The 24,465-nt window shown below is 46.5% G+C and overlaps 2 protein-coding genes and 1 pseudogene across 3 annotated transcripts in view; all 3 read left to right on the forward strand.

Annotated features, from left to right (window-relative positions):
- LOC110509497 (volume-regulated anion channel subunit LRRC8A) overlaps positions 1 to 17,376 on the forward strand; it is a 79,417-nt gene extending 62,041 nt beyond the window's left edge. The window contains exons 3-4 of the mRNA XM_036967221.2: positions 15,998 to 16,163; positions 16,555 to 17,376. Of these exons, the coding sequence (XP_036823116.2) occupies positions 15,998 to 16,163; positions 16,555 to 16,850 (462 nt within the window). The 3' untranslated portion in view covers positions 16,851 to 17,376. The remainder of the gene's footprint in view (positions 1 to 15,997; positions 16,164 to 16,554) is intronic.
- LOC149970609 (uncharacterized) lies at positions 6,082 to 7,686 on the forward strand (annotated as a pseudogene).
- A 1,824-nt stretch (positions 17,377 to 19,200) lies between the features above and the next one.
- Positions 19,201 to 23,751, forward strand: LOC110509500 (nucleoporin NUP188-like). 2 transcript variants are annotated; one of them, XM_036967222.2, is made up of 7 exons: positions 19,201 to 19,332; positions 19,486 to 19,571; positions 19,766 to 19,902; positions 21,063 to 21,209; positions 21,512 to 21,706; positions 22,424 to 22,516; positions 22,871 to 23,751. In XM_036967222.2, exons 1-5 carry the CDS (start codon positions 19,285 to 19,287, stop codon positions 21,553 to 21,555), a joined length of 462 nt encoding a protein of 153 aa, XP_036823117.1. In that variant the 5' UTR covers positions 19,201 to 19,284; the 3' UTR covers positions 21,556 to 21,706; positions 22,424 to 22,516; positions 22,871 to 23,751. The 2 variants fall into 2 exon arrangements, with proteins under 2 accessions (XP_036823117.1, XP_036823118.1); XM_036967223.2 differs by lacking the exon at positions 22,871 to 23,751 and having other exon boundaries at positions 19,266 to 19,332; positions 22,392 to 22,517.
- The last annotated feature ends 714 nt before the right edge of the window (positions 23,752 to 24,465 follow it).

Here is a 24,465-nt window from a genome sequence, read left to right on the forward strand (position 1 = left end):
GAGATCAATACTACAATCATACGACCGGTGTGGAGGAAGAGAGGTGGCCCTGGACCGACTGAACACCGTGCGCAGATCGTGATATTCCTCCGGCACCCCTGTCAAATCACCAGGCTCCTCCTGTGAAGAAGAGACAGAGGAAACAGGAGGGATAGCAGACATTAAACATTTCACATGACAAGAGACGTTCCAGGAGAGGATAGAATTACTAGACCAATTAATAGAAGGATTATGACAAACTAGCCAGGGATGGCCCAAAACAACAGGTGTAAAAGGTGAACGAAAAATGTAAAAAGAAATGGTTTCGCTATGATTACCAGAGACAGTGAGGGTTAAAGGTAGCGTCTCATGCTGAATCCTGGGGAGAGGACTACCATCCAAGGCGAACAAGGCCGTGGGCTCCCTTAACTGTCTGAGAGGAATGTCATGTTCCCGAGCCCAGGTCTCGTCCATAAAACAGCCCTCCGCCCCAGAGTCTATTAAGGCACTGCAGGAAGCTGACGAACCGGTCCAGCGTAGATGGACCGACAAGGTAGTGCAGGATCTTGAAGGAGAGACAGGAGTAGTAGCGCTCACCAGTAGCCCTCCGCTTACTGATGAGCTCTGGCTTTTACTGGACATGAAGTGACAAAATGACCAGCGGAACCGCAATAGAGACAGAGGCGGTTGGTGATTCTCCGTTCCCTCTCTTTAGTCGAGATGCGGATACCTCCCAGCTGCATAGGCTCAGCACCCGAGCCGGCAGAGGAAGATGGTAGTGATGCGGAGAGGGGGGCAACGGAGAACGCGAGCTCCTTTCCACGAGCTCGGTGACGAAGATCAACCCGTCGCTCAATGCGAATAGCGAGTTCAATCAAGGAATCCACGCTGGAAGGAACCTCCCGGGAGAGAATCTCATCCTTTACCTCTGCGCGGAGACCCTCCAGAAAACGAGCGAGCAAAGCCGGCTCGTTCCAGTCACTGGAGGCAGCAAGAGTGCGAAACTCAGTAGAGTAATCTGTTATGGATCGATTACCTTGACATAGGGAAGACAGGGCCCTGGAAGCCTCCTCCCCAAAAACAGATCGATCAAAAACCCGTATCATCTCCTCCTTAAAGTCCTGATACTGGTTAGTACACTCAGCCCTTGCCTCCCAGATTGCCGTGCCCCACTCACGAGCCCGTCCAGTAAGGAGAGATATGACGTAGGCGATACGAGCAGTGCTCCTGGAGTAAGTGTTGGGCTGGAGAGAAAACACAATATCACACTGGGTGAGGAACGAGCGGCATTCAGTGGGCTCCCCAGAGTAACACGGCGGGTTATTGATTCTGGGCTCCGGAGATTCGAAAGCCCTGGAAGTGGCCGGTGGATCGAGGCGGAGATGGTGAACCTGTTCTGTGAGGTTGGAGACTTGGGTGGCCAGGGTCTCAACGGCATGTCGAGCAGCAGACAATTCCTGCTCGTGTCTGCCTAGCATCGCTCCCTGGATCTCGACGGCTGAGTGGAGAGGATCCGAAGTCGCTGGGTCCATTCTTGGTCGGATTCTTCTGTTACGGTGCGTGAATGAGGACCCAAAAGCGAATTAACGTAAACAGAGCTTCTTTAATAACAAAACATACGTAGGCTCAGATGGACCGGCAGATTCCGACAGGACAGGACAAGGTTGCAGCAAACATGACGATAGTCTGGTTCAGGCATGAATAACACAAACAAGAATCCGACAAAGACAGAAACAAAAACAGAGAGAGATATAGAGGACTAATCAGAGGGAAAAAGGGAACAGGTGGGAAAAGGGGTGACGAGGTAGTTAGGAGGAGACAAGGAACAGCTGGGGGAAAGAGGGGGAGAAAAGGTAACCTAATAACGACCAGCAGAGGGAGACAGGGTGAAGGGAAAGGACAGAAACAAGACACAACATGACAATACATGACAAAATGTTCCTTTTTTCCAAAAATATTATTTTTGTATGCGAAAAAGCTCCCGTTTCTTCACCATGCTTGGCTGAGAAATCGACCGAAAAATGCTACAACTATAACGGCAAACTTTTTTCAAAATTAGCTACATAATATCGACAGAAACACGGCAAACATTGTTTAGGATCCATCCTCAAGGTGTTTTTAACAAATATATTTGATAATATATCCGTCGAGTCAGTTGGTTTCTAATAAGAAGTGATTGGAAAAATGTCTACCTCAGTATTTTACGCAAGGTTTTCTGCGGGAGACACCATGTGACCACATGCCATATATGGTCCCTTACAGCCATTCTTCAAGGGAAATGCCTAAATAGACGGCACAATGCTGTAGACACCTGTGGGAAAATGTGGAAAACGTAAGCTCATTCGTAGCTCATTCACAGCCATCTAAGGAGTCATTGGCATGAGGCGGTTTCAAAAAATGCGGCACTTCCTGGTTGGATTTTTATCTGGGTTTCATCTGTAACATCAGTTCTGTGGCACTCACAGACAATATCTTGCAGTTTTGGAAACGTCAGAGTGTCTTCTTTCCAAAGTGGAAAGAATAATTATATGCATAGTCGAGCATCTTTTCGTGACAAAATATCTTGTTTAAAACGGGAACGTTTTTCATCCAAAAATTACAATAGTGCCCCCTAAATCCAACTGGTTAAAAGTTTAGAGCTTATGCCGCAACCGTTTGTGGTAGATTGCATCGTTCTGTCATTGCACCACATTATCACAAGGGGGAGTTAGAATGCTGATCTGTTGGTAGTCTAAACTGTGGCACAAATTGACTATCTTTTCGTAAATTAATGGAGGTGTTTTCAATCTGAGAGTCTCTCTTCTCTGGCACTTTAATCCTGCATCAGGCAAAAAACTAACAAATCAAAATAAAAATGCTGGCTGTGGTCCTGGAGTTGAGAGAGACTTGGGTAAATACAATCGGAGAATTACACTTAACATGTGAACTGACGTTTCTCTCCCTCTAAAAACATTTTTTTTTAAATTCTAAATAACAAACTGTATTTATTTACCTGTGTGAAAGAGTGATATCCCCTCTATATAAAGTGAGTTTCTGAAACACTGAGTCCTCTGCTGATGTGAAGAAGAAACATAATGAGAGTCCAGTGAATATTTTTCAGCATAAAGCTGAGTGACTCACTCATTCATGCTTTGGATCAAAATAAATAAGTACCAACATTATTTCTAATAGTCTTTAATAAAGACAGGTTTTGACCAAGTTAATTTGCTCATGTTGTGTGGGTTCAATTATTTGTGACATTGTGGTTAAAATGAAGAATGTAAACAAAATAATTCAAATAAATCCTATTCGTAATGAATAATCAGATGCATGTTGCGAGCTGGATTTTTTTTAAACGTACTATATTATGTATTGGATCACAAAAAAATATGCATTTTACATTACTGTGTAGTTTACCAATATAATGGACTGACGGGGATGTGGCCATACATATAAAAAAATTAATTCTCACTCCAAATACATCTTTATAGAAAGTTAGTAAAAATAGTTAAGCAGGTTACCTTAGTGTTCTTGGGCACAGGGACTATGGTGGTCTGCTTGAAACATGTTGGTATTACAGACTCAATCAGGGACATGTTGACAATGTCAATGAAAACACCTGCCAGTTGGTCAGCACATTCCCGGAGCACATGTCCTGGTCATCTGTCTGGCCCTGCGGCCTTGTGAATGTTGACCAGTTTAAAGGTCTTACTCATGTCGGCTATGGAGAGCGTGATCACACAGTCGTCTGGAACAGCTGATGCACTCATGCATGCCTCAGTGTTGCTTGCCTCGAAGCGAGCATAGAAGTGATTTAGCTCGTCTGGTAGGCTCGTGTCACTGGGCAGCTCGTGACTGTGCTTCCCTTTTATAGTCTGTAATAGTTTGCAGGCCCTGCCACATAAGAAGAGCGTCGGAGCCGTTGTAGTACGATTCAATCTTAGTACTGTTTTGGCGCTTTGCCTGTTAGATGGTTCGTCAGAGGGCATAGCAAGATTTCTTATTAGCTTCCGAGTCCCTTGAAAGCTGCGGCTCTACCCTTTAGGATGGATCCATAACGAAATTACTATGGGAATAAATATCACTGAATAACAGAAATATTGGAATAAAGTAGGCAAATTGTTGCTTACTGAAACTCCCAAAGTTCCAATTGGCTGAAATAGTACTCGCACATAATTATTTAATGTTTTTTTAATTGATTTCTTTATTCGGATGAAGGGTACTGCTATGGGATTCCCCATGGCTCCTAACTATGCTAATTTGTATGTTACATGGAGAAACAGTCTATTTTCAACCCTCTCAAAAATGTTTTCTTGCCTCACATCATTATTTGGAAACGGTATATTGATGACATTTTTGTTCTATGGAGGGGTGATGCAAAACAGCTCCAGGCGTTCCATGCTTTTCTTAACTCCTGTTCTGATCATTTGAGATTTACTATGCAATCTGATACATGTCAAATCAGTTTTCTTGATCTTCTGATCTTGTGTGAAGATAATGCTCTATACACTGATCTTTACAGGAAGCCTACTGATCGTAACAGTTTGTTGAGGGCTGATGGTTGTCATCCACTTCCCTTGAAAAATAGTTTGCAGTACAGCCAATTCTGTCGAATCAAAAGAATTTGCAAAAATCAATCAGATTTCGACAGAAATATGGCTGAGACGGGAAAGTTCAAGGAGAGGGGCTACAAGAATGATCAGATTAATATTGCCATTGAGAAAATTCAAAACAAAACGAGACATCTTTTTCAAGGTCAGTCTCGCAAAAAGACGCATTCTTGTGTTCTAACTACCCGCTATTCAAAGTGCTCTGAACAAATTAAGGGAATCGTTCACTAACATAGGCACATTCTAAAATCTGATGATCGTCTGGGTAATATGTTTTCGGACCTTCCCTTGGTCGTATTCTCGCGGGTCAGAAATCTGAGACCAATTGGTACACTCTGATTTACCACCCAAAGATATTCCTGAACAACGTCTATTTGCGCCCCTACTGGATGGAAATTACAAGTGTAATGGCTGTGCTCAATGCAATGGCACTTATAAATGTAGATCCTTCAAACACCCACAAACAGGGAGATCGATCCCAATCAAAGTTGTTATTACGTGCTCCACTAAGGCAGTTATTTATCTTAGAACTTGTCCTTGTGGTAAACATTATGTGGGTAAAACAAAGCACAAATTAAAAGTACGAATCTCAGAGCATCGTAGCACCATTAGGTGTAAAAACTTAACTTACCCAGTTGCGGCCCACTTCCTGGAGGCAGGCCACTCGATTTCGTCTCTGCGTTATATTGGCATCGAACATGTCACCCTCAGTAGGAGAGGGGGTGACCTCGACAATTTATTGTTAAAACGAGAGGCTGCCTGGATCTTTAACTTAAAGACCTTTGCTCCCTTCGGTCTCAACGTAGACTTTGATCTGAAGCCATTTGCCATTGTAATTTGTGACTTTGCCATTGTAATTGTTTGTAAGCTTGTGTAGTCTAAAATGAATCTATGATCGTATGCTATCCATTTGTTTGTATGCTGTTATTTGTATGCCATTTTAATATTTGAGAATTAACCAATGATATTAGGCCACTCTTGGCCATGATTACAGACACCTGTGTCTTTTGACACTATATAAACTACTCATCCCGCAGTGTTTGTGATTATACCCTGATGAAGACAGCTTGGCTGTCGAAGCGTTGGTAAATACATTTTTGCATCTGTGCTCCTAGAGTGTGCGGCTTTCTTTTATTTTCATGGTGTAGTCAATGTCCAATGTCATCACTGAGCTGAAGGACGTGCCAAAGCTGGCCATCACATCAGACGGGTGGACCAGCCTCTGTCAGGACCACTATCTCACTGTTAAAGTGCACTACACAAGCCAGGGCAGTGTAAAACACAAGGTCCTCCACACCAGGCCAGTGTACAAATCACAAACTGTGGCAGAGGAGAGTAGTGGCAGAGGAGATCTCAGATGTTCTGGAAGCGTTTGAGATAGAGCCAAGCAAGATTGTAGCTGTGATTGTTGATAGTGCTGGCAATATGGATGTTGCCATCAAGAGGCTACACATCCTAAAAATAGGATGCTTTGGCACACACACAAAATCTGGCAGTGCAGAACATATACACAATGACTTCCATTGATAAATGGGCAGCCCCAATCAGAGCAGTGGTCGTGTGGTTCAAGAGATCCTCCATGTCCAGCCCCAATCAGAGCAGTGGTCGTGTGGTTCAAGAGATCCTCCATGTCCAGCCCCAATCAGAGCAGTGGTCGTGTGGTTCAAGAGATCCTCCATGTCCAGCCCCAATCAGAGCAGTGGTCGTGTGGTTCAAGAGATCCTCCATGTCCAGCCCCAATCAGAGCAGTGGTCGTGTGGTTCAAGAGATCCTCCATGTCCAGCCCCAATCAGAGCAGTGGTCGTGTGGTTCAGGAGATCCTCCATGTCCAGCCCCAATCAGAGCAGTGGTCGTGTGGTTCAGGAGATCCTCCATGTCCAGCCCCAATCAGAGCAGTGGTCGTGTGGTTCAAGAGATCCTCCATGTCCAGCCCCAATCAGAGCAGTGGTCGTGTGGTTCAGGAGATCCTCGATGTCCAGCCCCAATCAGAGCAGTGGTCGTGTGGTTCAAGAGATCCTCGATGTCCAGCCCCAATCAGAGCAGTGGTCGTGTGGTTCAAGAGATCCTCGATGTCCAGCCCCAATCAGAGCAGTGGTCGTGTGGTTCAAGAGATCCTCGATGTCCAGCCCCAATCAGAGCAGTGGTCGTGTGGTTCAAGAGATCCTCGATGTCCAAAACAGTATTGAAGGAAAAGCAGCAGCTCCTTGGTAAGAAGCCAGTTCAGTCTATTAAAGTATTATTTTGAAATTCCCACCTTTAACAATTTAATTCAATTAAATGTTTTATTTGTTGTTTCAGGCCTTCCGCAACACTCACTCATCCTTGACGTCAAGACCAGATTGAACTCTTATCTAATAATAGAGAGATTCATGGAGCAGTATCCACCGATCCAAGCAGCAGCCTTGATCCCATGACTGCGAAAAGCAATGACCAAGGACAACCTGGATCGTCTGAAGGATGAGGACTTGCATAAGGCTGAGGACTTTGTCCAGATCATGAGAATCCTCTATACATCCACCCTGTGTGTCATGTGACAAGAATGCCACCTGTGGACAGATCATACCCATCCTCCACAAACTGGAAGAGCACGTCACTGTGAAGCATGAAGATGCAACGTTTGCGGCAACCATCAAAGCGAAGGTGTGGGAGAACCTCACCGAGCCCTATCAGGATGAGGACATTCAAGCCTTCCTGCATGAGGCCACAGCAATGGATCCCAGATTTAAAGGGAGGCAACACCAGGGTTGTCAGAGGAGCAGAAGCAGACAGACACAGAGCACCAGCAACAGGAGGAGGAGTCTGAAGGAGAAGACAGTCTCCATTTTACAAAACAAGGAGTGCCTTGGAGGAGCTGTTCTCAGAGGAGGACAGGGAGTTGAGGTTGACGATCCAACAGGACACCTTGTCCCTCACCCTCAGCGAGCATGTTGACCTAGAGGTGGAGCGCTACAAAGGCCTGCCTCCCATCCCCATGGCTGAAGATTCTGTGATGTAGTGGTGGTGGGAGAATAGAGCTACTCTGCCCCTCCTCACATTGCAAAAAGCTACCTCTGTGCCCAAGCCTCATCCACCCCTAGCGAGAGAGAGAGTATCTTCGACTGCAGGGAAGACAATAAGCCAGGAGAGGTCCCGACTTCTGCCAGAAAAGGCAAATATGTTGATCTTTCTCCAGAATAACTGCTAAGAACTCTTTGTCCTTTTGCAGCCTACCTGCATGCCCCACCCGTGTTGCTGTATACCACTGTATAGTCCTTTTGCAGCCTACCTGTATGCCCCACCCGTGTTGCTGTATACCACTGTATAGTCCTTTTGCAGCCTACCTGTATGCCCCACCCGTGTTGCTGTATACCACTGTATAGTCCTTTTGCAGCCTACCTGTATGCCCCACCCGTGTTGCTGTATACCACTGTATAGTCCTTTTGCAGCCTACCTGTATGCCCCACCCGTGTTGCTGTATACCACTGTATAGTCCTTTTGCAGCCTACCTGTATGCCCCACCCGTGTTGCTGTATACCACTGTATAGTCCTTTTGCAGCCTACCTGTATGCCCCACCCTGTTGCTGTATGCCACTGTATAGTCCTTTTGCAGCCTACCTGTATGCCCCACCCGTGTTGCTGTATACCACTGTATAGTCCTTTTGCAGCCTACCTGCATGCCCCACCCGTGTTGCTGTATACCACTGTATAGTCCTTTTGCAGCCTACCTGCATGCCCCACCCGTGTTGCTGTATACCACTGTATAGTCCTTTTGCAGCCTACCTGTATGCCCCACCCTGTTGCTGTATACCACTGTATAGTCCTTTTGCAGCCTACCTGTATGCCCCACCCGTGTTGCTGTATACCACTGTATAGTCCTTTTGCAGCCTACCTGCATGCCCCACCCGTGTTGCTGTATACCACTGTATAGTCCTTTTGCAGCCTACCTGCATGCCCCACCCATGTTGCTGTATACCACTGTATAGTCATTTTGCAGCCTACCTGTATGCCCCACCCGTGTTGCTGTATACCACTGTATAGTCCTTTTGCAGCCTACCTGCATGCCCCACCCATGTTGCTGTATACCACTGTATAGTCATTTTGCAGCCTACCTGTATGCCCCACCCGTGTTGCTGTATACCACTGTATAGTCCTTTTGCAGCCTACCTGCATGCCCCACCCGTGTTGCTGTATACCACTGTATAGTCCTTTTGCAGCCTACCTGCATGCCCCACCCGTGTTGCTGTATACCACTGTATAGTCCTTTTGCAGCCTACCTGTATGCCCCACCCTGTTGCTGTATACCACTGTATAGTCCTTTTGCAGCCTACCTGTATGCCCCACCCGTGTTGCTGTATACCACTGTATAGTCCTTTTGCAGCCTACCTGCATGCCCCACCCGTGTTGCTGTATACCACTGTATAGTCCTTTTGCAGCCTACCTGCATGCCCCACCCATGTTGCTGTATACCACTGTATAGTCATTTTGCAGCCTACCTGTATGCCCCACCCATGTTGCTGTATACCACTGTATAGTCCTTTTGCAGCCTACCTGCATGCCCCACCCATGTTGCTGTATACCACTGTATAGTCCTTTTGCAGCCTACCTGTATGCCCCACCCTGTTGCTGTATACCACTGTATAGTCCTTTTGCAGCCTACCTGTATGCCCCACCCGTGTTGCTGTATACCACTGTATAGTCCTTTTGCAGCCTACCTGCATGCCCCACCCGTGTTGCTGTATACCACTGTATAGTCCTTTTGCAGCCTACCTGCATGCCCCACCCATGTTGCTGTATACCACTGTATAGTCATTTTGCAGCCTACCTGTATGCCCCACCCGTGTTGCTGTATACCACTGTATAGTCCTTTTGCAGCCTACCTGCATGCCCCACCCGTGTTGCTGTATACCACTGTATAGTCCTTTTGCAGCCTACCTGCATGCCCCACCCGTGTTGCTGTATACCACTGTATAGTCCTTTTGCAGCCTACCTGTATGCCCCACCCTGTTGCTGTATACCACTGTATAGTCCTTTTGCAGCCTACCTGTATGCCCCACCCGTGTTGCTGTATACCACTGTATAGTCCTTTTGCAGCCTACCTGCATGCCCCACCCGTGTTGCTGTATACCACTGTATAGTCCTTTTGCAGCCTACCTGCATGCCCCACCCATGTTGCTGTATACCACTGTATAGTCATTTTGCAGCCTACCTGTATGCCCCACCCATGTTGCTGTATACCACTGTATAGTCCTTTTGCAGCCTACCTGCATGCCCCACCCATGTTGCTGTATACCACTGTATAGTCCTTTTGCAGCCTACCTGTATGCCCCACCCTGTTGCTGTATACCACTGTATAGTCCTTTTGCAGCCTACCTGTATGCCCCACCCGTGTTGCTGTATACCACTGTATAGTCCTTTTGCAGCCTACCTGTATGCCCCACCCGTGTTGCTGTATACCACTGTATAGTCCTTTTGCAGCCTACCTGCATGCCCCACCCATGTTGCTGTATACCACTGTATAGTCATTTTGCAGCCTACCTGTATGCCCCACCCATGTTGCTGTATACCACTGTATAGTCCTTTTGCAGCCTACCTGCATGCCCCACCCATGTTGCTGTATACCACTGTATAGTCCTTTTGCAGCCTACCTGTATGCCCCACCCTGTTGCTGTATACCACTGTATAGTCCTTTTGCAGCCTACCTGCATGCCCCACCCATGTTGCTGTATACCACTGTATAGTCCTTTTGCAGCCTACCTGTATGCCCCACCCGTGTTGCTGTATACCACTGTATAGTCCTTTTGCAGCCTACCTGTATGCCCCACCCGTGTTGCTGTATACCACTGTATAGTCCTTTTGCAGCCTACCTGTATGCCCCACCCATGTTGCTCTATACCACTGTATAGTCCTTTTGCAGCCTACCTGTATGCCCCACCCTGTTGCTGTATACCACTGTATAGTCCTTTTGCAGCCTACCTGTATGCCCCACCCGTGTTGCTGTATACCACTGTATAGTCCTTTTGCAGCCTACCTGTATGCCCCACCCGTGTTGCTGTATACCACTGTATAGTCCTTTTGCAGCCTACCTGTATGCCCCACCCGTGTTGCTGTATACCACTGTATAGTCCTTTTGCAGCCTACCTGCATGCCCCACCCATGTTGCTGTATACCCCTGTATAGTCCTTTTGCAGCCTACCTGTATGCCCCACCCTGTTGCTGTATACCACTGTATAGTCCTTTTGCAGCCTACCTGTATGCCCCACCCGTGTTGCTGTATACCACTGTATAGTCCTTTTGCAGCCTACCTGCATGCCCCACCCGTGTTGCTGTATACCACTGTATAGTCCTTTTGCAGCCTACCTGCATGCCCCACCCGTGTTGCTGTATACCACTGTATAGTCCTTTTGCAGCCTACCTGTATGCCCCACCCTGTTGCTGTATACCACTGTATAGTCCTTTTGCAGCCTACCTGTATGCCCCACCCGTGTTGCTGTATACCACTGTATAGTCCTTTTGCAGCCTACCTGCATGCCCCACCCATGTTGCTGTATACCACTGTATAGTCATTTTGCAGCCTACCTGTATGCCCCACCCATGTTGCTGTATACCACTGTATAGTCCTTTTGCAGCCTACCTGCATGCCCCACCCATGTTGCTGTATACCACTGTATAGTCCTTTTGCAGCCTACCTGTATGCCCCACCCGTGTTGCTGTATACCACTGTATAGTCCTTTTGCAGCCTACCTGTATGCCCCACCCGTGTTGCTGTATACCACTGTATAGTCCTTTTGCAGCCTACCTGCATGCCCCACCCGTGTTGCTGTATACCACTGTATAGTCCTTTTGCAGCCTACCTGCATGCCCCACCCATGTTGCTGTATACCACTGTATAGTCATTTTGCAGCCTACCTGTATGCCCCACCCGTGTTGCTGTATACCACTGTATAGTCCTTTTGCAGCCTACCTGCATGCCCCACCCGTGTTGCTGTATACCACTGTATAGTCCTTTTGCAGCCTACCTGCATGCCCCACCCGTGTTGCTGTATACCACTGTATAGTCCTTTTGCAGCCTACCTGTATGCCCCACCCTGTTGCTGTATACCACTGTATAGTCCTTTTGCAGCCTACCTGTATGCCCCACCCGTGTTGCTGTATACCACTGTATAGTCCTTTTGCAGCCTACCTGCATGCCCCACCCGTGTTGCTGTATACCACTGTATAGTCCTTTTGCAGCCTACCTGCATGCCCCACCCGTGTTGCTGTATACCACTGTATAGTCATTTTGCAGCCTACCTGCATGCCCCACCCATGTTGCTGTATACCACTGTATAGTACTTTTGCAGCCTACCTGCATGCCCCACCCATGTTGCTGTATACCACTGTATAGTCCTTTTGCAGCCTACCTGTATGCCCCACCCTGTTGCTGTATACCACTGTATAGTCCTTTTGCAGCCTACCTGCATGCCCCACCCATGTTGCTGTATACCACTGTATAGTCCTTTTGCAGCCTACCTGTATGCCCCACCCGTGTTGCTGTATACCACTGTATAGTCCTTTTGCAGCCTACCTGTATGCCCCACCCGTGTTGCTGTATACCACTGTATAGTCCTTTTGCAGCCTACCTGCATGCCCCACCCGTGTTGCTGTATACCACTGTATAGTCCTTTTGCAGCCTACCTGCATGCCCCACCCATGTTGCTGTATACCACTGTATAGTCATTTTGCAGCCTACCTGTATGCCCCACCCATGTTGCTGTATACCACTGTATAGTCCTTTTGCAGCCTACCTGCATGCCCCACCCATGTTGCTGTATACCACTGTATAGTCCTTTTGCAGCCTACCTGTATGCCCCACCCTGTTGCTGTATACCACTGTATAGTCCTTTTGCAGCCTACCTGCATGCCCCACCCATGTTGCTGTATACCACTGTATAGTCCTTTTGCAGCCTACCTGTATGCCCCACCCGTGTTGCTGTATACCACTGTATAGTCCTTTTGCAGCCTACCTGTATGCCCCACCCGTGTTGCTGTATACCACTGTATAGTCCTTTTGCAGCCTACCTGTATGCCCCACCCATGTTGCTGTATACCACTGTATAGTCCTTTTGCAGCCTACCTGTATGCCCCACCCTGTTGCTGTATACCACTGTATAGTCCTTTTGCAGCCTACCTGTATGCCCCACCCGTGTTGCTGTATACCACTGTATAGTCCTTTTGCAGCCTACCTGTATGCCCCACCCGTGTTGCTGTATACCACTGTATAGTCCTTTTGCAGCCTACCTGTATGCCCCACCCGTGTTGCTGTATACCACTGTATAGTCCTTTTGCAGCCTACCTGCATGCCCCACCCATGTTGCTGTATACCCCTGTATAGTCCTTTTGCAGCCTACCTGTATGCCCCACCCTGTTGCTGTATACCACTGTATAGTCCTTTTGCAGCCTACCTGTATGCCCCACCCGTGTTGCTGTATACCACTGTATAGTCCTTTTGCAGCCTACCTGCATGCCCCACCCGTGTTGCTGTATACCACTGTATAGTCCTTTTGCAGCCTACCTGCATGCCCCACCCGTGTTGCTGTATACCACTGTATAGTCCTTTTGCAGCCTACCTGTATGCCCCACCCTGTTGCTGTATACCACTGTATAGTCCTTTTGCAGCCTACCTGTATGCCCCACCCGTGTTGCTGTATACCACTGTATAGTCCTTTTGCAGCCTACCTGCATGCCCCACCCGCGTTGCTGTATACCACTGTATAGTCCTTTTGCAGCCTACCTGCATGCCCCACCCATGTTGCTGTATACCACTGTATAGTCATTTTGCAGCCTACCTGTATGCCCCACCCGTGTTGCTGTATACCACTGTATAGTCCTTTTGCAGCCTACCTGCATTCCCCACCCGTGTTGCTGTATACCACTGTATAGTCCTTTTGCAGCCTACCTGCATGCCCCACCCGTGTTGCTGTATACCACTGTATAGTCCTTTTGCAGCCTACCTGTATGCCCCACCCTGTTGCTGTATACCACTGTATAGTCCTTTTGCAGCCTACCTGTATGCCCCACCCGTGTTGCTGTATACCACTGTATAGTCCTTTTGCAGCCTACCTGCATGCCCCACCCGTGTTGCTGTATACCACTGTATAGTCCTTTTGCAGCCTACCTGCATGCCCCACCCATGTTGCTGTATACCACTGTATAGTCATTTTGCAGCCTACCTGTATGCCCCACCCATGTTGCTGTATACCACTGTATAGTCCTTTTGCAGCCTACCTGCATGCCCCACCCATGTTGCTGTATACCACTGTATAGTCCTTTTGCAGCCTACCTGTATGCCCCACCCTGTTGCTGTATACCACTGTATAGTCCTTTTGCAGCCTACCTGCATGCCCCACCCATGTTGCTGTATACCACTGTATAGTCCTTTTGCAGCCTACCTGTATGCCCCACCCGTGTTGCTGTATACCACTGTATAGTCCTTTTGCAGCCTACCTGTATGCCCCACCCATGTTGCTGTATACCACTGTATAGTCCTTTTGCAGCCTACCTGTATGCCCCACCCGTGTTGCTGTATACCACTGTATAGTCCTTTTGCAGCCTACCTGTATGCCCCACCCATGTTGCTGTATACCACTGTATAGTCCTTTTGCAGCCTACCTGTATGCCCCACCCTGTTGCTGTATACCACTGTATAGTCCTTTTGCAGCCTACCTGTATGCCCCACCCTGTTGCTGTATACCACTGTATAGTCCTTTTGCAGCCTACCTGTATGCCCCACCCGTGTTGCTGTATACCACTGTATAGTCCTTTTGCAGCCTACCTGTATGCCCCACCCGTGTTGCTGTATACCACTGTATAGTCCTTTTGCAGCCTACCTGCATGCCCCACCCATGTTGCTGTATACCCCTGTATAGTCCTTTTGCAGCCTACCTGTATGCCCCACCCTGTTGCTGTATACCACTGTATAGTCCTTTTGCAGCCTACCTGTATACCCCACCCATGTTGCTCTATACCACTGTATAGTCCTTTTGCAGCCTACCTGTATGCCCCACCCTGTTGCTGTATACCACTGTATAGTCCTTTTGCAGCCTACCTGTATGCCCCACCCATGTTGCTGTATACCACTGTATAGTCCTTTTGCAGCCTACCTGTATGCCCCACCCGTGTTGCTGTATACCACTGTATAGTCCTTTTGCAGCCTACCTGTATGCCCCACCTGTGTTGCTGTATACCACTGTATAGTCCTTGTGCAGGAAAATATAGTTTATTTAGTTTGTTTTACATTTTCATCACAACGTTAGTCTATAATAGTGATTTGTTCAAAACATTGCAGTTTCTTTTGCTGTAAATAATAGTTTATTTTTTTACATTTTGTAAAAAATAACAAAAAGAACTGATGAGAATACTGTTAAAGTACCGGTTCGATAAGCACTATCAGTAAGAGTAGTAATACCGTTAAAATCTTCCCTAGTGGCTAGTGAGCCCAAAAAATCTACAGGTATGCTACTCTAGAGCTCTACTTCGTCATTGCGCTAATGCTAGTTAGCTTCCGGCTCGTGATACTACCTCTAACTTCCTTTATACTGGACGCGGAGACATGAAAATGGTACCTATGAGTTCATCTGACTCTGGCCAAGTAGGAAAATGCATTGACCGGCGATGACGACAGCCGAGCGCCACCCGAACAGGAATGGGAGCCACCTTTGATGATATTCGTGACAACTAGGGAATACAGATATGCATATGTTAGTCACAGATACCTTTCTGTGCATTCAAATTGCCATCGATAAAATGCAATTGTGTTCGTTGTCCGTAGCTTATGCCTGCCAATACGCTAACCCCACCTTCACCATGTGGCACTCTGTTCACAACGTTGACAACAGCAAACCGCTTGTGGTCTGTGGTTGTGAGGCCGGTTCGACGTACTGCCAAATTCCCTAAAATAATGTTGGAGACTGCTTATGGTAGAGATATTTACATTAAATTCTCTGAAAACAGCTGTGTTGGGTATTCCTGCAGTAAGCATGCTAATTGCACACTCCCTCAAAACTTCAGACATCTGTGGCATTGTGTGACAACCACATTTTAGAGTGGCATTTTATTGTCCCCAGCACAAGGTGCACTTGTGTCATAATCATGCTGTGTTAATCAGCTTCTTGATATGCCATACCTGTAAGGATTAACTTGGCAAAGGAGAAATGCTCACTAACAGGGATGTAAAAACAAAAGTGCACATTTTGAGCGAAATAACCATTATGTGTGCATGGAACATTTCTGGGATCGTTTATTTCAGAGCATGAAACATGGGAACAACACTTTACATGTAGCGTTTATTTTTTTGAGTTTCTGCGTCTTTATGCAAGATAAATTCCTCTTCCCATCTCAAGGCTGTGGACTGAGTTCAGTCATTTAAAATACCTTTCTTTCTCTCCCTCTCACCCTCCCTCCTTCCCTCTCAGGAGTTTCTGCTGGGTGATTGGAGCTGTCTGCAGGTGCTGTTGGACCTGATCGACTCGGCAGAAGGGGAAGTACTGGTGTCCCCCCGCTGCACCGGGCCATCCTGGCCTTCCTCCACGCCCTGTGGCAGGACCAATCGGACAGAGCCATCTCTGTCCTACGCACCAAGTGAGTGAGCTATGACACTGCCTGGGTGCGCACACAACCTGAAACACACACGTGAACACACACACCCACACACAGACCGACATGAGAGATGATACAGTATCATTGTTTTTATAAGTTTTAATATATTAAATCTATGATATTTCCTCCTCTGTTTGGATTGGTGGATTGAGTTGTTACTGGTACCAATGGCTCCATCAACCCGAATTGCATGTGATGTGTCAAGTTTTGTATATCTGTGTGAATTGGAGCGAAATGCAAAAAACTTCTTGTGAAAATTAGTAAAATAGAGATATGAAATAAACTAAATGAGATGGACTTTTGAAACGTAATGGATAGATAAGTCACAAATTCCTTATCCTACCTGAGATGCGTTCATATCTATTCTACGCAGTACTCTTCCATCTGAACGAACCTCTGATCCCCAGTGGCTCCCTGGAGCAGACTCTGAAGGACGCACTGCAGAAGTTCTCCAGCGGGCGGCACTACTGGTCCCAGTACGTCAAGTCTCTGGTGGTGCACATAGCTGAGACTGAGGAAGAGGGCATGCGCTCATTCTCAGAGACCCAGATGGTCATGTCAGACTGGTTTTTGCTGCTTATCCTCTCCACCAGTCACGTACGCCATGACCCAATAATGTATACAAAATATATGTGTGCATGTTTATACACTGAGTATACAAAACATTAAGAACACCTGCTCTTTCCATAACATAAACTGTCCAGGTGAATCCTGGTGAAAGTTATTATCCCTTATTGATGTCACCTGTTAAATCCACTTCAATCAGTGAAGGGGAGGAGACCGGTTAAAGAAGGATTTTTAAGCCTTGAGAAAATTGTGACATGGATTGTGTGTGTGCCATTCAGAGGATGAATGTGCAAGACAAAATATTTAAGTGCACTTGAACTGGTTAGATGCCAGGCGCACCGGTTTGTGTTAAGAACTGCAACACTGCTGGGTTTTTCACGCTCAACCATTTCCTGTGTGTATCAAGAATGGTCCACCATCCAAAGGTCATCCAGCCAGCTTGACACAACCATGGAAAGCGTTGGATTTAACATGGGCCAGCATCCATGTGGAACGATTTCAAGTCTATGCCACAATGAATTGCGGCTGTTCTGAGGGCAACAGGGGAGGGTTCAACTCGATATTAGGAATGTGCTCCTAATGGTTGGTATACACTGTATACAGTGCCTTGCGAAAGTATTCAGCCCCCTTGAACTTTGCGACCTTTTGCCACATTTCAGGCTTCAAACATAAATATATAAAACTGTATTTTTTTGTGAAGAATCAACAACAAGTGGGACACAATCATGAAGTGGAACGACATTTATTGGATATTTCAAACTTTTTTAACAAATCAAAAACTGAAAAATTGGGCGTGCAAAATTATTCAGCCCCCTTAAGTTAATACTTTGTAGCGCCACCTTTTGCTGCGATTACAGCTGTAAGTCGCTTGGGGTATGTCTCTATCAGTTTTGCACATCGAGAGACTGACATTTTTTCCCATTCCTCCTTGCAAAACAGCTCGAGCTCAGTGAGGTTGGATGGAGAGCATTTGTGAACAGCAGTTTTCAGTTCTTTCCACAGATTCTCGATTGGATTCAGGTCTGGACTTTGACTTGGCCATTCTAACACCTGGATATGTTTATTTTTGAACCATTCCATTGTAGATTTTGCTTTATGTTTTGGAACATTGTCTTGTTGGAAGACAAATCTCCGTCCCAGTCTCAGGTCTTTTGCAGACTCCATCAGGTTTTCTTCCAGAATGGTCCTGTATTTGGCTCCATCCATCTTCCCATCAATTTTAACCATCTTCCCTGTCCCTGCTGAAGAAAAGCAGGCCCAAACCATGATGCTGCCACCACCATGTTTGACAGTGGAGATGGTGTGTTCAGGGTGATGAGCTGTGTTGCTTTTACGCCAAACATAACGTCTTGCATTGTTGCCAAAAAGTTCAATTTTGGTTTAATCTGACCAGAGCACCTTCTTCCACATGTTTGGTGTGTCTCCCAGGTGGCTTGTGGCAAACTTTAAACAACACTTTTTATGGATATCTTTAAGAAATGGCTTTCTTCTTGCCACTCTTCCATAAAGGCCAGATTTGTGCAATATACGACTGATTGTTGTCCTATGGACAGAGTCTCCCACCTCAGCTGTAGATCTCTGCAGTTCATCCAGAGTGATCATGGGCCTCTTGGCTGCATCTCTGATCAGTCTTCTCCTTGTATGAGCGGAAAGTTTAGAGGGACGGCCAGGTCTTGGTAGATTTGCAGTGGTCTGATACTCCTTCCTTCAATATTATCGCTTGCACAGTGCTCCTTGGGATGTTTAAAGCTTGGGAAATCTTTTTGTATCCAAATCCGGCTTTAAACTTCTTCACAACAGTATCTCGGACCTGCCTGGTGTGTTCCTTGTTCTTCATGATGCTCTCTGCGCTTTTGACGGACCTCTGAGACTATCACAGTGCAAGTGCATTTATACGGAGACTTGATTACACACAGGTGGATTGTATTTATCATCATTAGTCATTTAGGTCAACATTGGATCATTCAGAGATCCTCACTGAACTTCTGGAGAGAGTTTGCTGCACTGAAAGTAAAGGGGCTGAATAATTTTGCACGCCCAATTTTTCAGTTTTTGATTTGTTAAAAAAGTTTGAAATATCCAATAAATGTCGTTCCACTTCATGATTGTGTCCCACTTGTTGTTGATTCTTCACAAAAAAATACAGTTTTATATCTTTATGTTTGAAGCCTGAAATGTGGCAAAAGGTCGCAAAGTTCAAGGGGGCCGAATACTTTCGCAAGGCACTGTATATGGAATGCAGCCACGTACGTTATCACATCCCACTACCCACTACTCTGCACTGAACGGTGACTTTCAAGTTCAAGGTTGAATTAATTTGACTTTGGGTTATAGTAGCGATGTGAGACTACCAATTTCATGTGATCAGTTGTATTTGTTTAGTTACAAGTACTGGAACTGGTTGTTGTATGTTATATAAATCTTGTGTGTGTTGAGTCTTACATTTATTTTGTCCAGAGTGAAATGCAGATATGTCAATGTGATTGGTTGGTTGATTGATGTGTGTATTGTCTCCAGTCAGATGTGATGCAGTTGAATGAGACTGAAGCTCTTCATGGATGTGCTGAATGGGACCAAAGCTGTTGTGAGTTAGTCACCATGACAACTGCTGCAATGTGTACTTGCTGTCACTTCCTCTCTTGTATTTAATCTCTGTACTCCTTTTAACTCACTTGTTTTCTCATCATCCCTGTCTCACTCATCTTTTCACTCATGTTCTCTTCCACTGTCTCTTCAGTTGCTGGTGCCCAGATCGGTGCACTGTCTACGTCTGGGATCCATGATGACTACCCTGCTGCTGATCCTGCTCAAACAGTGGAGAAGGTGTGTGTGTGTGTGTGTGTGTGTGTGAATTGGTGTAATAGATATATATTGTGTCCACTCAGGTAGAAAAATCAGGATGCTAAAAATCACCTCCAACCTGTGTTGTATACTTAATTCAGTCTCAACTCTCTCTGTACATATTGGCTCTAACATCTTCCCCTCTTTTTACCCATCCTCCCTCCATCATCCTCCAGTGTGGTGGCCACGACCTCTGACGTGTTGTTTCCCCTCTCTCTGATCCTGGAGAGTGTCCTGCAGACCGACCAGCAGCTGATGGCAAAGACCAAGGCCTCTGCTCTCATCTCTGCGCTGCAGATGCAGGGCCTCGATGGTATGGAAGGGAACAACCGCTGTGTGTGGGTGTGTGTGTGGTATACCAGGGGTGAAAGTATATGTAATTTCTTCCCCGTACGGGACCTGCTATGTGTGCACACGCCTGCAGGCCTAATCATAGAATCTGTAAAAATCGTCTTTCCTCGGTTGCAACACTTACTATCGAGTTCCAACCTGCCTCTGGAAGCAACTTCAGCACAATAACTGTTCGTCGGGAGCTTCATGAATTGGATTTCCATGGCAGAGCTGCCACACACAAGCCTAAGCCATGCACAATGCCAAACATCTGCTGGAGTGGTGTAAAGCTCGACGCCATTGGACTCTGGAGCAGTGGAAAAGCGTCTCTGGAGTGATGAATCACGCTTCACCATTTGGCAGTCCAAAGGACAAATCTGGATTTGGCGGTTGCCAGGAAAATGCTGCCTGCCCGAATGCATAGTGCCAACTGTAAAGTTTGGTCGATGAGGAATAATGGTTTGGGGCTGTTTATCTTGGTTCGGGCTAGGCCCATTCGATTCAACAGTTTAGCGAAGTTCCTGTTTCAGCATGATACTGCCCCCGTTCACAAAGCGAGGTCCATACAGAAATGGTTTGTCGAGATCGGTGTGGAAGAACTTGACTGACCTGCACAAAGCCCTGACCTCAACCCCATCGAACACCTTTCGGAGATTATTGGAACGCCGACTGCAAGTCAGACCTAATCGCCCAAGATCAGTGCCCGATCTCACTAATACTCTTGTGGCTGAATGGAAGCAAGTTCCCACAGCAACGTTCCAACTTCTAGTGGGAAAGCTTTCCCAGAAGAGTGGAGGCGGTTATAGCAGCAAAGAGGGGACCAAGTCCATATTAATGCCCATGATTTTGGAATGACGAACCACATCGCATTTTGGAGCGTAGACTATATCGCCCGTTTTAATGTCCATTCGCAATTGTTCCATGCCTCTGACATGTGGTAATGATAAATAACGGTCTAATAGCCTACAGTTTTCTTGACATTTTGTTTTGACAGGCTCATGTTTTACTGGTACGGCTTACCCCCACTATTTATTTTGCCGGGACGCCGTACCAGACTGTATCTCCTTATTTGCACCCCTGGGTATACCACTGTATACATGACATGTATACCACTGTAACAGTATTGCTCATTACATTTACCAGGTGGTGAGATCTGCCAACTTCCCCAGCTACTGCTGTGTGTGTGTGAGACTGTGCAGGACGAGGCACTGGCACTGATTGACAGCACGCATCACACGGCCCAGGCAGGGGATGTCCCCGAGGACGCGTCCAGAAGGACCAGAGGGACGGGTGAGTCACACAACCAGACCGAGGCCGCCATTTTACTCTTCTAAACGCACACAGTTGTTGTTCCAAGTGTTTTGAAAAAGCATTCCCAAAAAATTAACTCTGCATCTTTTATCAATTGTATGTGCTGAAAAAATGATAATCTATGACGAACTTAGTCAGGGCAACTCAGCAGTCAGAATGATCTATGTTACTTGTCTGTGGTGGATCATCTCAAGTGTAGTTTATGTAAAGCAATTCGACTAAGTGTTCAGCCTTAATATTCTCTGTACCCCTCTTCCTTTCAATCTTTCTCTTTCTCTAAGGTGTGTTTGCTGGTGTTACACCTGGCTATGGAGCTGTGTCGTGACGACGAGGAACACTGGGTTCTAGTGATGAGGAAGGTTCCCGTTCTCCACTCGGTTCTCAGCACTCTAGAACTGAGCCTGTGATCCAAACACAACCTCTACTTTACTGAGGCTGCCCTGCATCTGCTTCTCCCGCTGGCCCGCACGCCACAGGTACACACACGCCACAGGTACACACACGCCACAAGTACACATTAGTCAATGACCGATCGATAATCAGTTTGGCCGATATTTAGGGCCAGTATTACCCCTTTCTTAGTCTTGACTATCGGCGCAGCCAATGTCCCCTTTCTAGCGAGAGCCCTCCGTGCCTCTTGTGTTGCAAACTACAGCCGGCGCCGTAGCAAGCTCAGTAACTCAATGCATGCACACTTCTATTGCATATGCATTCACCTGTATTGTAGTCCTAGGCTACTGACCAGTGTATCAATAGAGATTTACCATACAAATAAATTATTACCATTTATGTTATATAGTTTGATTTATTGATGCATATATGGATGTCTCTGGAAGATGTTTACTAACATTTTTAAATGTAATGATATTGAATATCGCCATAAAATATCGTCCATCGGCTTCCTTGGTCCCCCAAAAATTGGTAGAGGCCCTAAAAGAAAACATGTTGGTCTTTCTCTATTACACACCCACCACAGGAACACACTTTGTCTGTCTCTCTCATTCACCCACCCACCACAGGTACAGAAGGACACCAATTGTCACACCCCAATAGCACAATGTTGAGTACTGTAGAAAGACTTAGATGTAATATTATTAGATATCATTATCTATTCTGCAAAGACAAACCTATTTAAACATGAAAATGTACTCTGTGTTTCAGCCATTGAGCATGTTCTGTGCCCTGTCCTCCAGGGGGCAGCAGCAGTAGCCGGGGCCAGCGTCATCCAGAGCATCTGTCTCCCTCTGCTCAGTGCCTATGCAGTGCCCTCCAATGGAGCCTCACAGGTAACACACATCCACAACATGGCTGCAAATGGTGCCATTTAGGATGCGGCACATGACATAAAAGCATTTATATAAAATGGCTAAATTACCTAAGTGATGATGAGTCTGAACGGGATGCAGTTGGTCACTGGGTTACGGGTCACATTCTGTGTCTCTGGGTTCAGTTCCCCACAGCACGTGCATTTTCAGTTGAAGACATAAAGGCATTTGTCTGAAGAGGGAATTACATAGGATGCATCCCGAATGGCACACTATTCCCTACATAGTGCACTACTTTTGACCAGAGCCCAATAGGCCGTGGTCAAAAACAGAATTGTTATTATAACGTTAGCTTCTCTCCATCTCCCTGATCAGGGTTTCTCCCGTAAGTCCCAGGACTCTCCCTGCTGGCCTGGGGTGTACCGCCTCTTTATGTCCCTAATGGAAAGCCTGCTCAAGACGCTACAACTTCATCAACAAGGCCCCCAACTCATCCGGAGGTGAAAATAGTGCCCGTGATGTAGAGAGTAGGTCTTCCCCGGGTAGAAGAGCAGCTTCATCTTGTTGAGCTTGAGGTGGTGGCCCGACATCCAAGCTAAGTTGTCTGCCAGGCATACAGAGGTGTGTGTCGCCACCTGGGGGGGAAGGAGAAATGTAGTTGCGTGTCATCTGCATAGCAACGATAGGAGAGACCATGTGAGTGACGCAGCCGCGTGACTTGGTGAATAGAGAACAGAAGAGAGGGCCTGGGGACACCAGAAGTGAGCGCATGTGGTGCAGACACCGATCATCTTCATGTCACCATGTAGGACAGGACTGCCAGGTAGGATGCAATCCATGAATGTGCAGAGCCTGAGACGCCCAGCCCTGAGAGGGTGGAGAGGAGGATCTGATGGTTCGTGGTGTCGAAGGCAGCAGATGGATGTAGGAGGATGAGATTTTAAATTTTATTTGTAATTTTTATTTATTTTTTCCATTCTTTGCAGATTAATCTGTGTTACCTTTGCCAGATGTGCACGTACCTCCTCCACAACAATCACTGATTGAATAAAGGTAACATCCAAACTGTTATTATTTCCATGTATTTTACCTGATGTCTTCCGTTGTTTCCCAGGCTAAGAATGGGGAGGCGCTGGCCCCCAAGCCCAGAGGGCTCATCAGACCCCCTCCTAAGCTGAAGCCGGAGGTGGGGTAGAGGAGAGGGTGGAGGTGGAGCAGAAGGCCCTGCTGGTAGTGCAGTCTGCTGAAGATCCTTAGTAAGTCTGGCCGCACTTATTTATATATTTATATTTTATTAGGATTCCTATTAGCTGATGCCATAACTAGGGCTGTGGCTGTCATGACATTTTGTCAGCTGGTGATTGTCAAGCAAATAACTGCCGGTCTCACGGTAATTGACCGTTAATTAGCCACCCTTTGCCTTAACAGCTTTGCACACTCTTGAGATTCTCTCAACCAGCTTCATGAGGTAGTCACCTGGAATGCATTTCAATTACCAGGTGTACCTTGTTAAAAGTACACTTGTGGAATTCCTTAATGCATTTGAGCCAATCAGTTGTGTTGTGACAAGGTAGGGGTGGTATACAGAAGATAGACCTATTTGGTAAAAGACCAAGTCCATATTTTGTCAAGAACAGCTCAAATAAGCAAAGAGAAACAACAGTCCATAACTTTAAGACGTGAAGGTCAGTCAATCCGGAAAATGTCAAGACCTCAGTTATTTCAAGTGCATCAAACCACAGAGTTCAAGTAATAGACACAGCTCAACATCAACTGTTCAGAGGAGACTGCGTGAATCAGGCCTTCACGGTTGAATTGCTGCAAAGAAACCACATCTAATGGGCACAAATAAGAAGAGACTTGCTTGGGCCAAGAAACACAAGCAATGGACATTAGACCAGTGGAAATCTGTCCTTTTGGTCTGAGTCCAAATGTGAGATTTTTGTTTACAGCCGCCTTTGTTAGACGCA

The sequence above is a fragment of the Oncorhynchus mykiss genome, chromosome 29, assembly GCF_057628025.1.
Source record: "Oncorhynchus mykiss isolate SJ-2025 chromosome 29, ASM5762802v1, whole genome shotgun sequence".
Taxonomy (NCBI): domain Eukaryota; kingdom Metazoa; phylum Chordata; class Actinopteri; order Salmoniformes; family Salmonidae; genus Oncorhynchus; species Oncorhynchus mykiss.

What these genes read in the sequence shown, in the direction of transcription:
- LOC110509500 (XM_036967222.2), top strand. Translation starts at nt 19,285, where the DNA reads ATGAGACTGAAGCTCTTCATGGATGTGCTGAATGGGACCAAAGCTGTT. An exon ending in CTGCTCAAACAGTGGAGAAG is followed by an intron (nt 19,572 to 19,765) that starts GTGTGTGTGTGT and finishes ATCATCCTCCAG; the next exon opens with TGTGGTGGCCACGACCTCTG. An exon ending in CAGAAGGACCAGAGGGACGG is followed by an intron (nt 21,210 to 21,511) that starts GTGAGTCACACA and finishes TCTTTCTCTAAG; the next exon opens with GTGTGTTTGCTGGTGTTACA.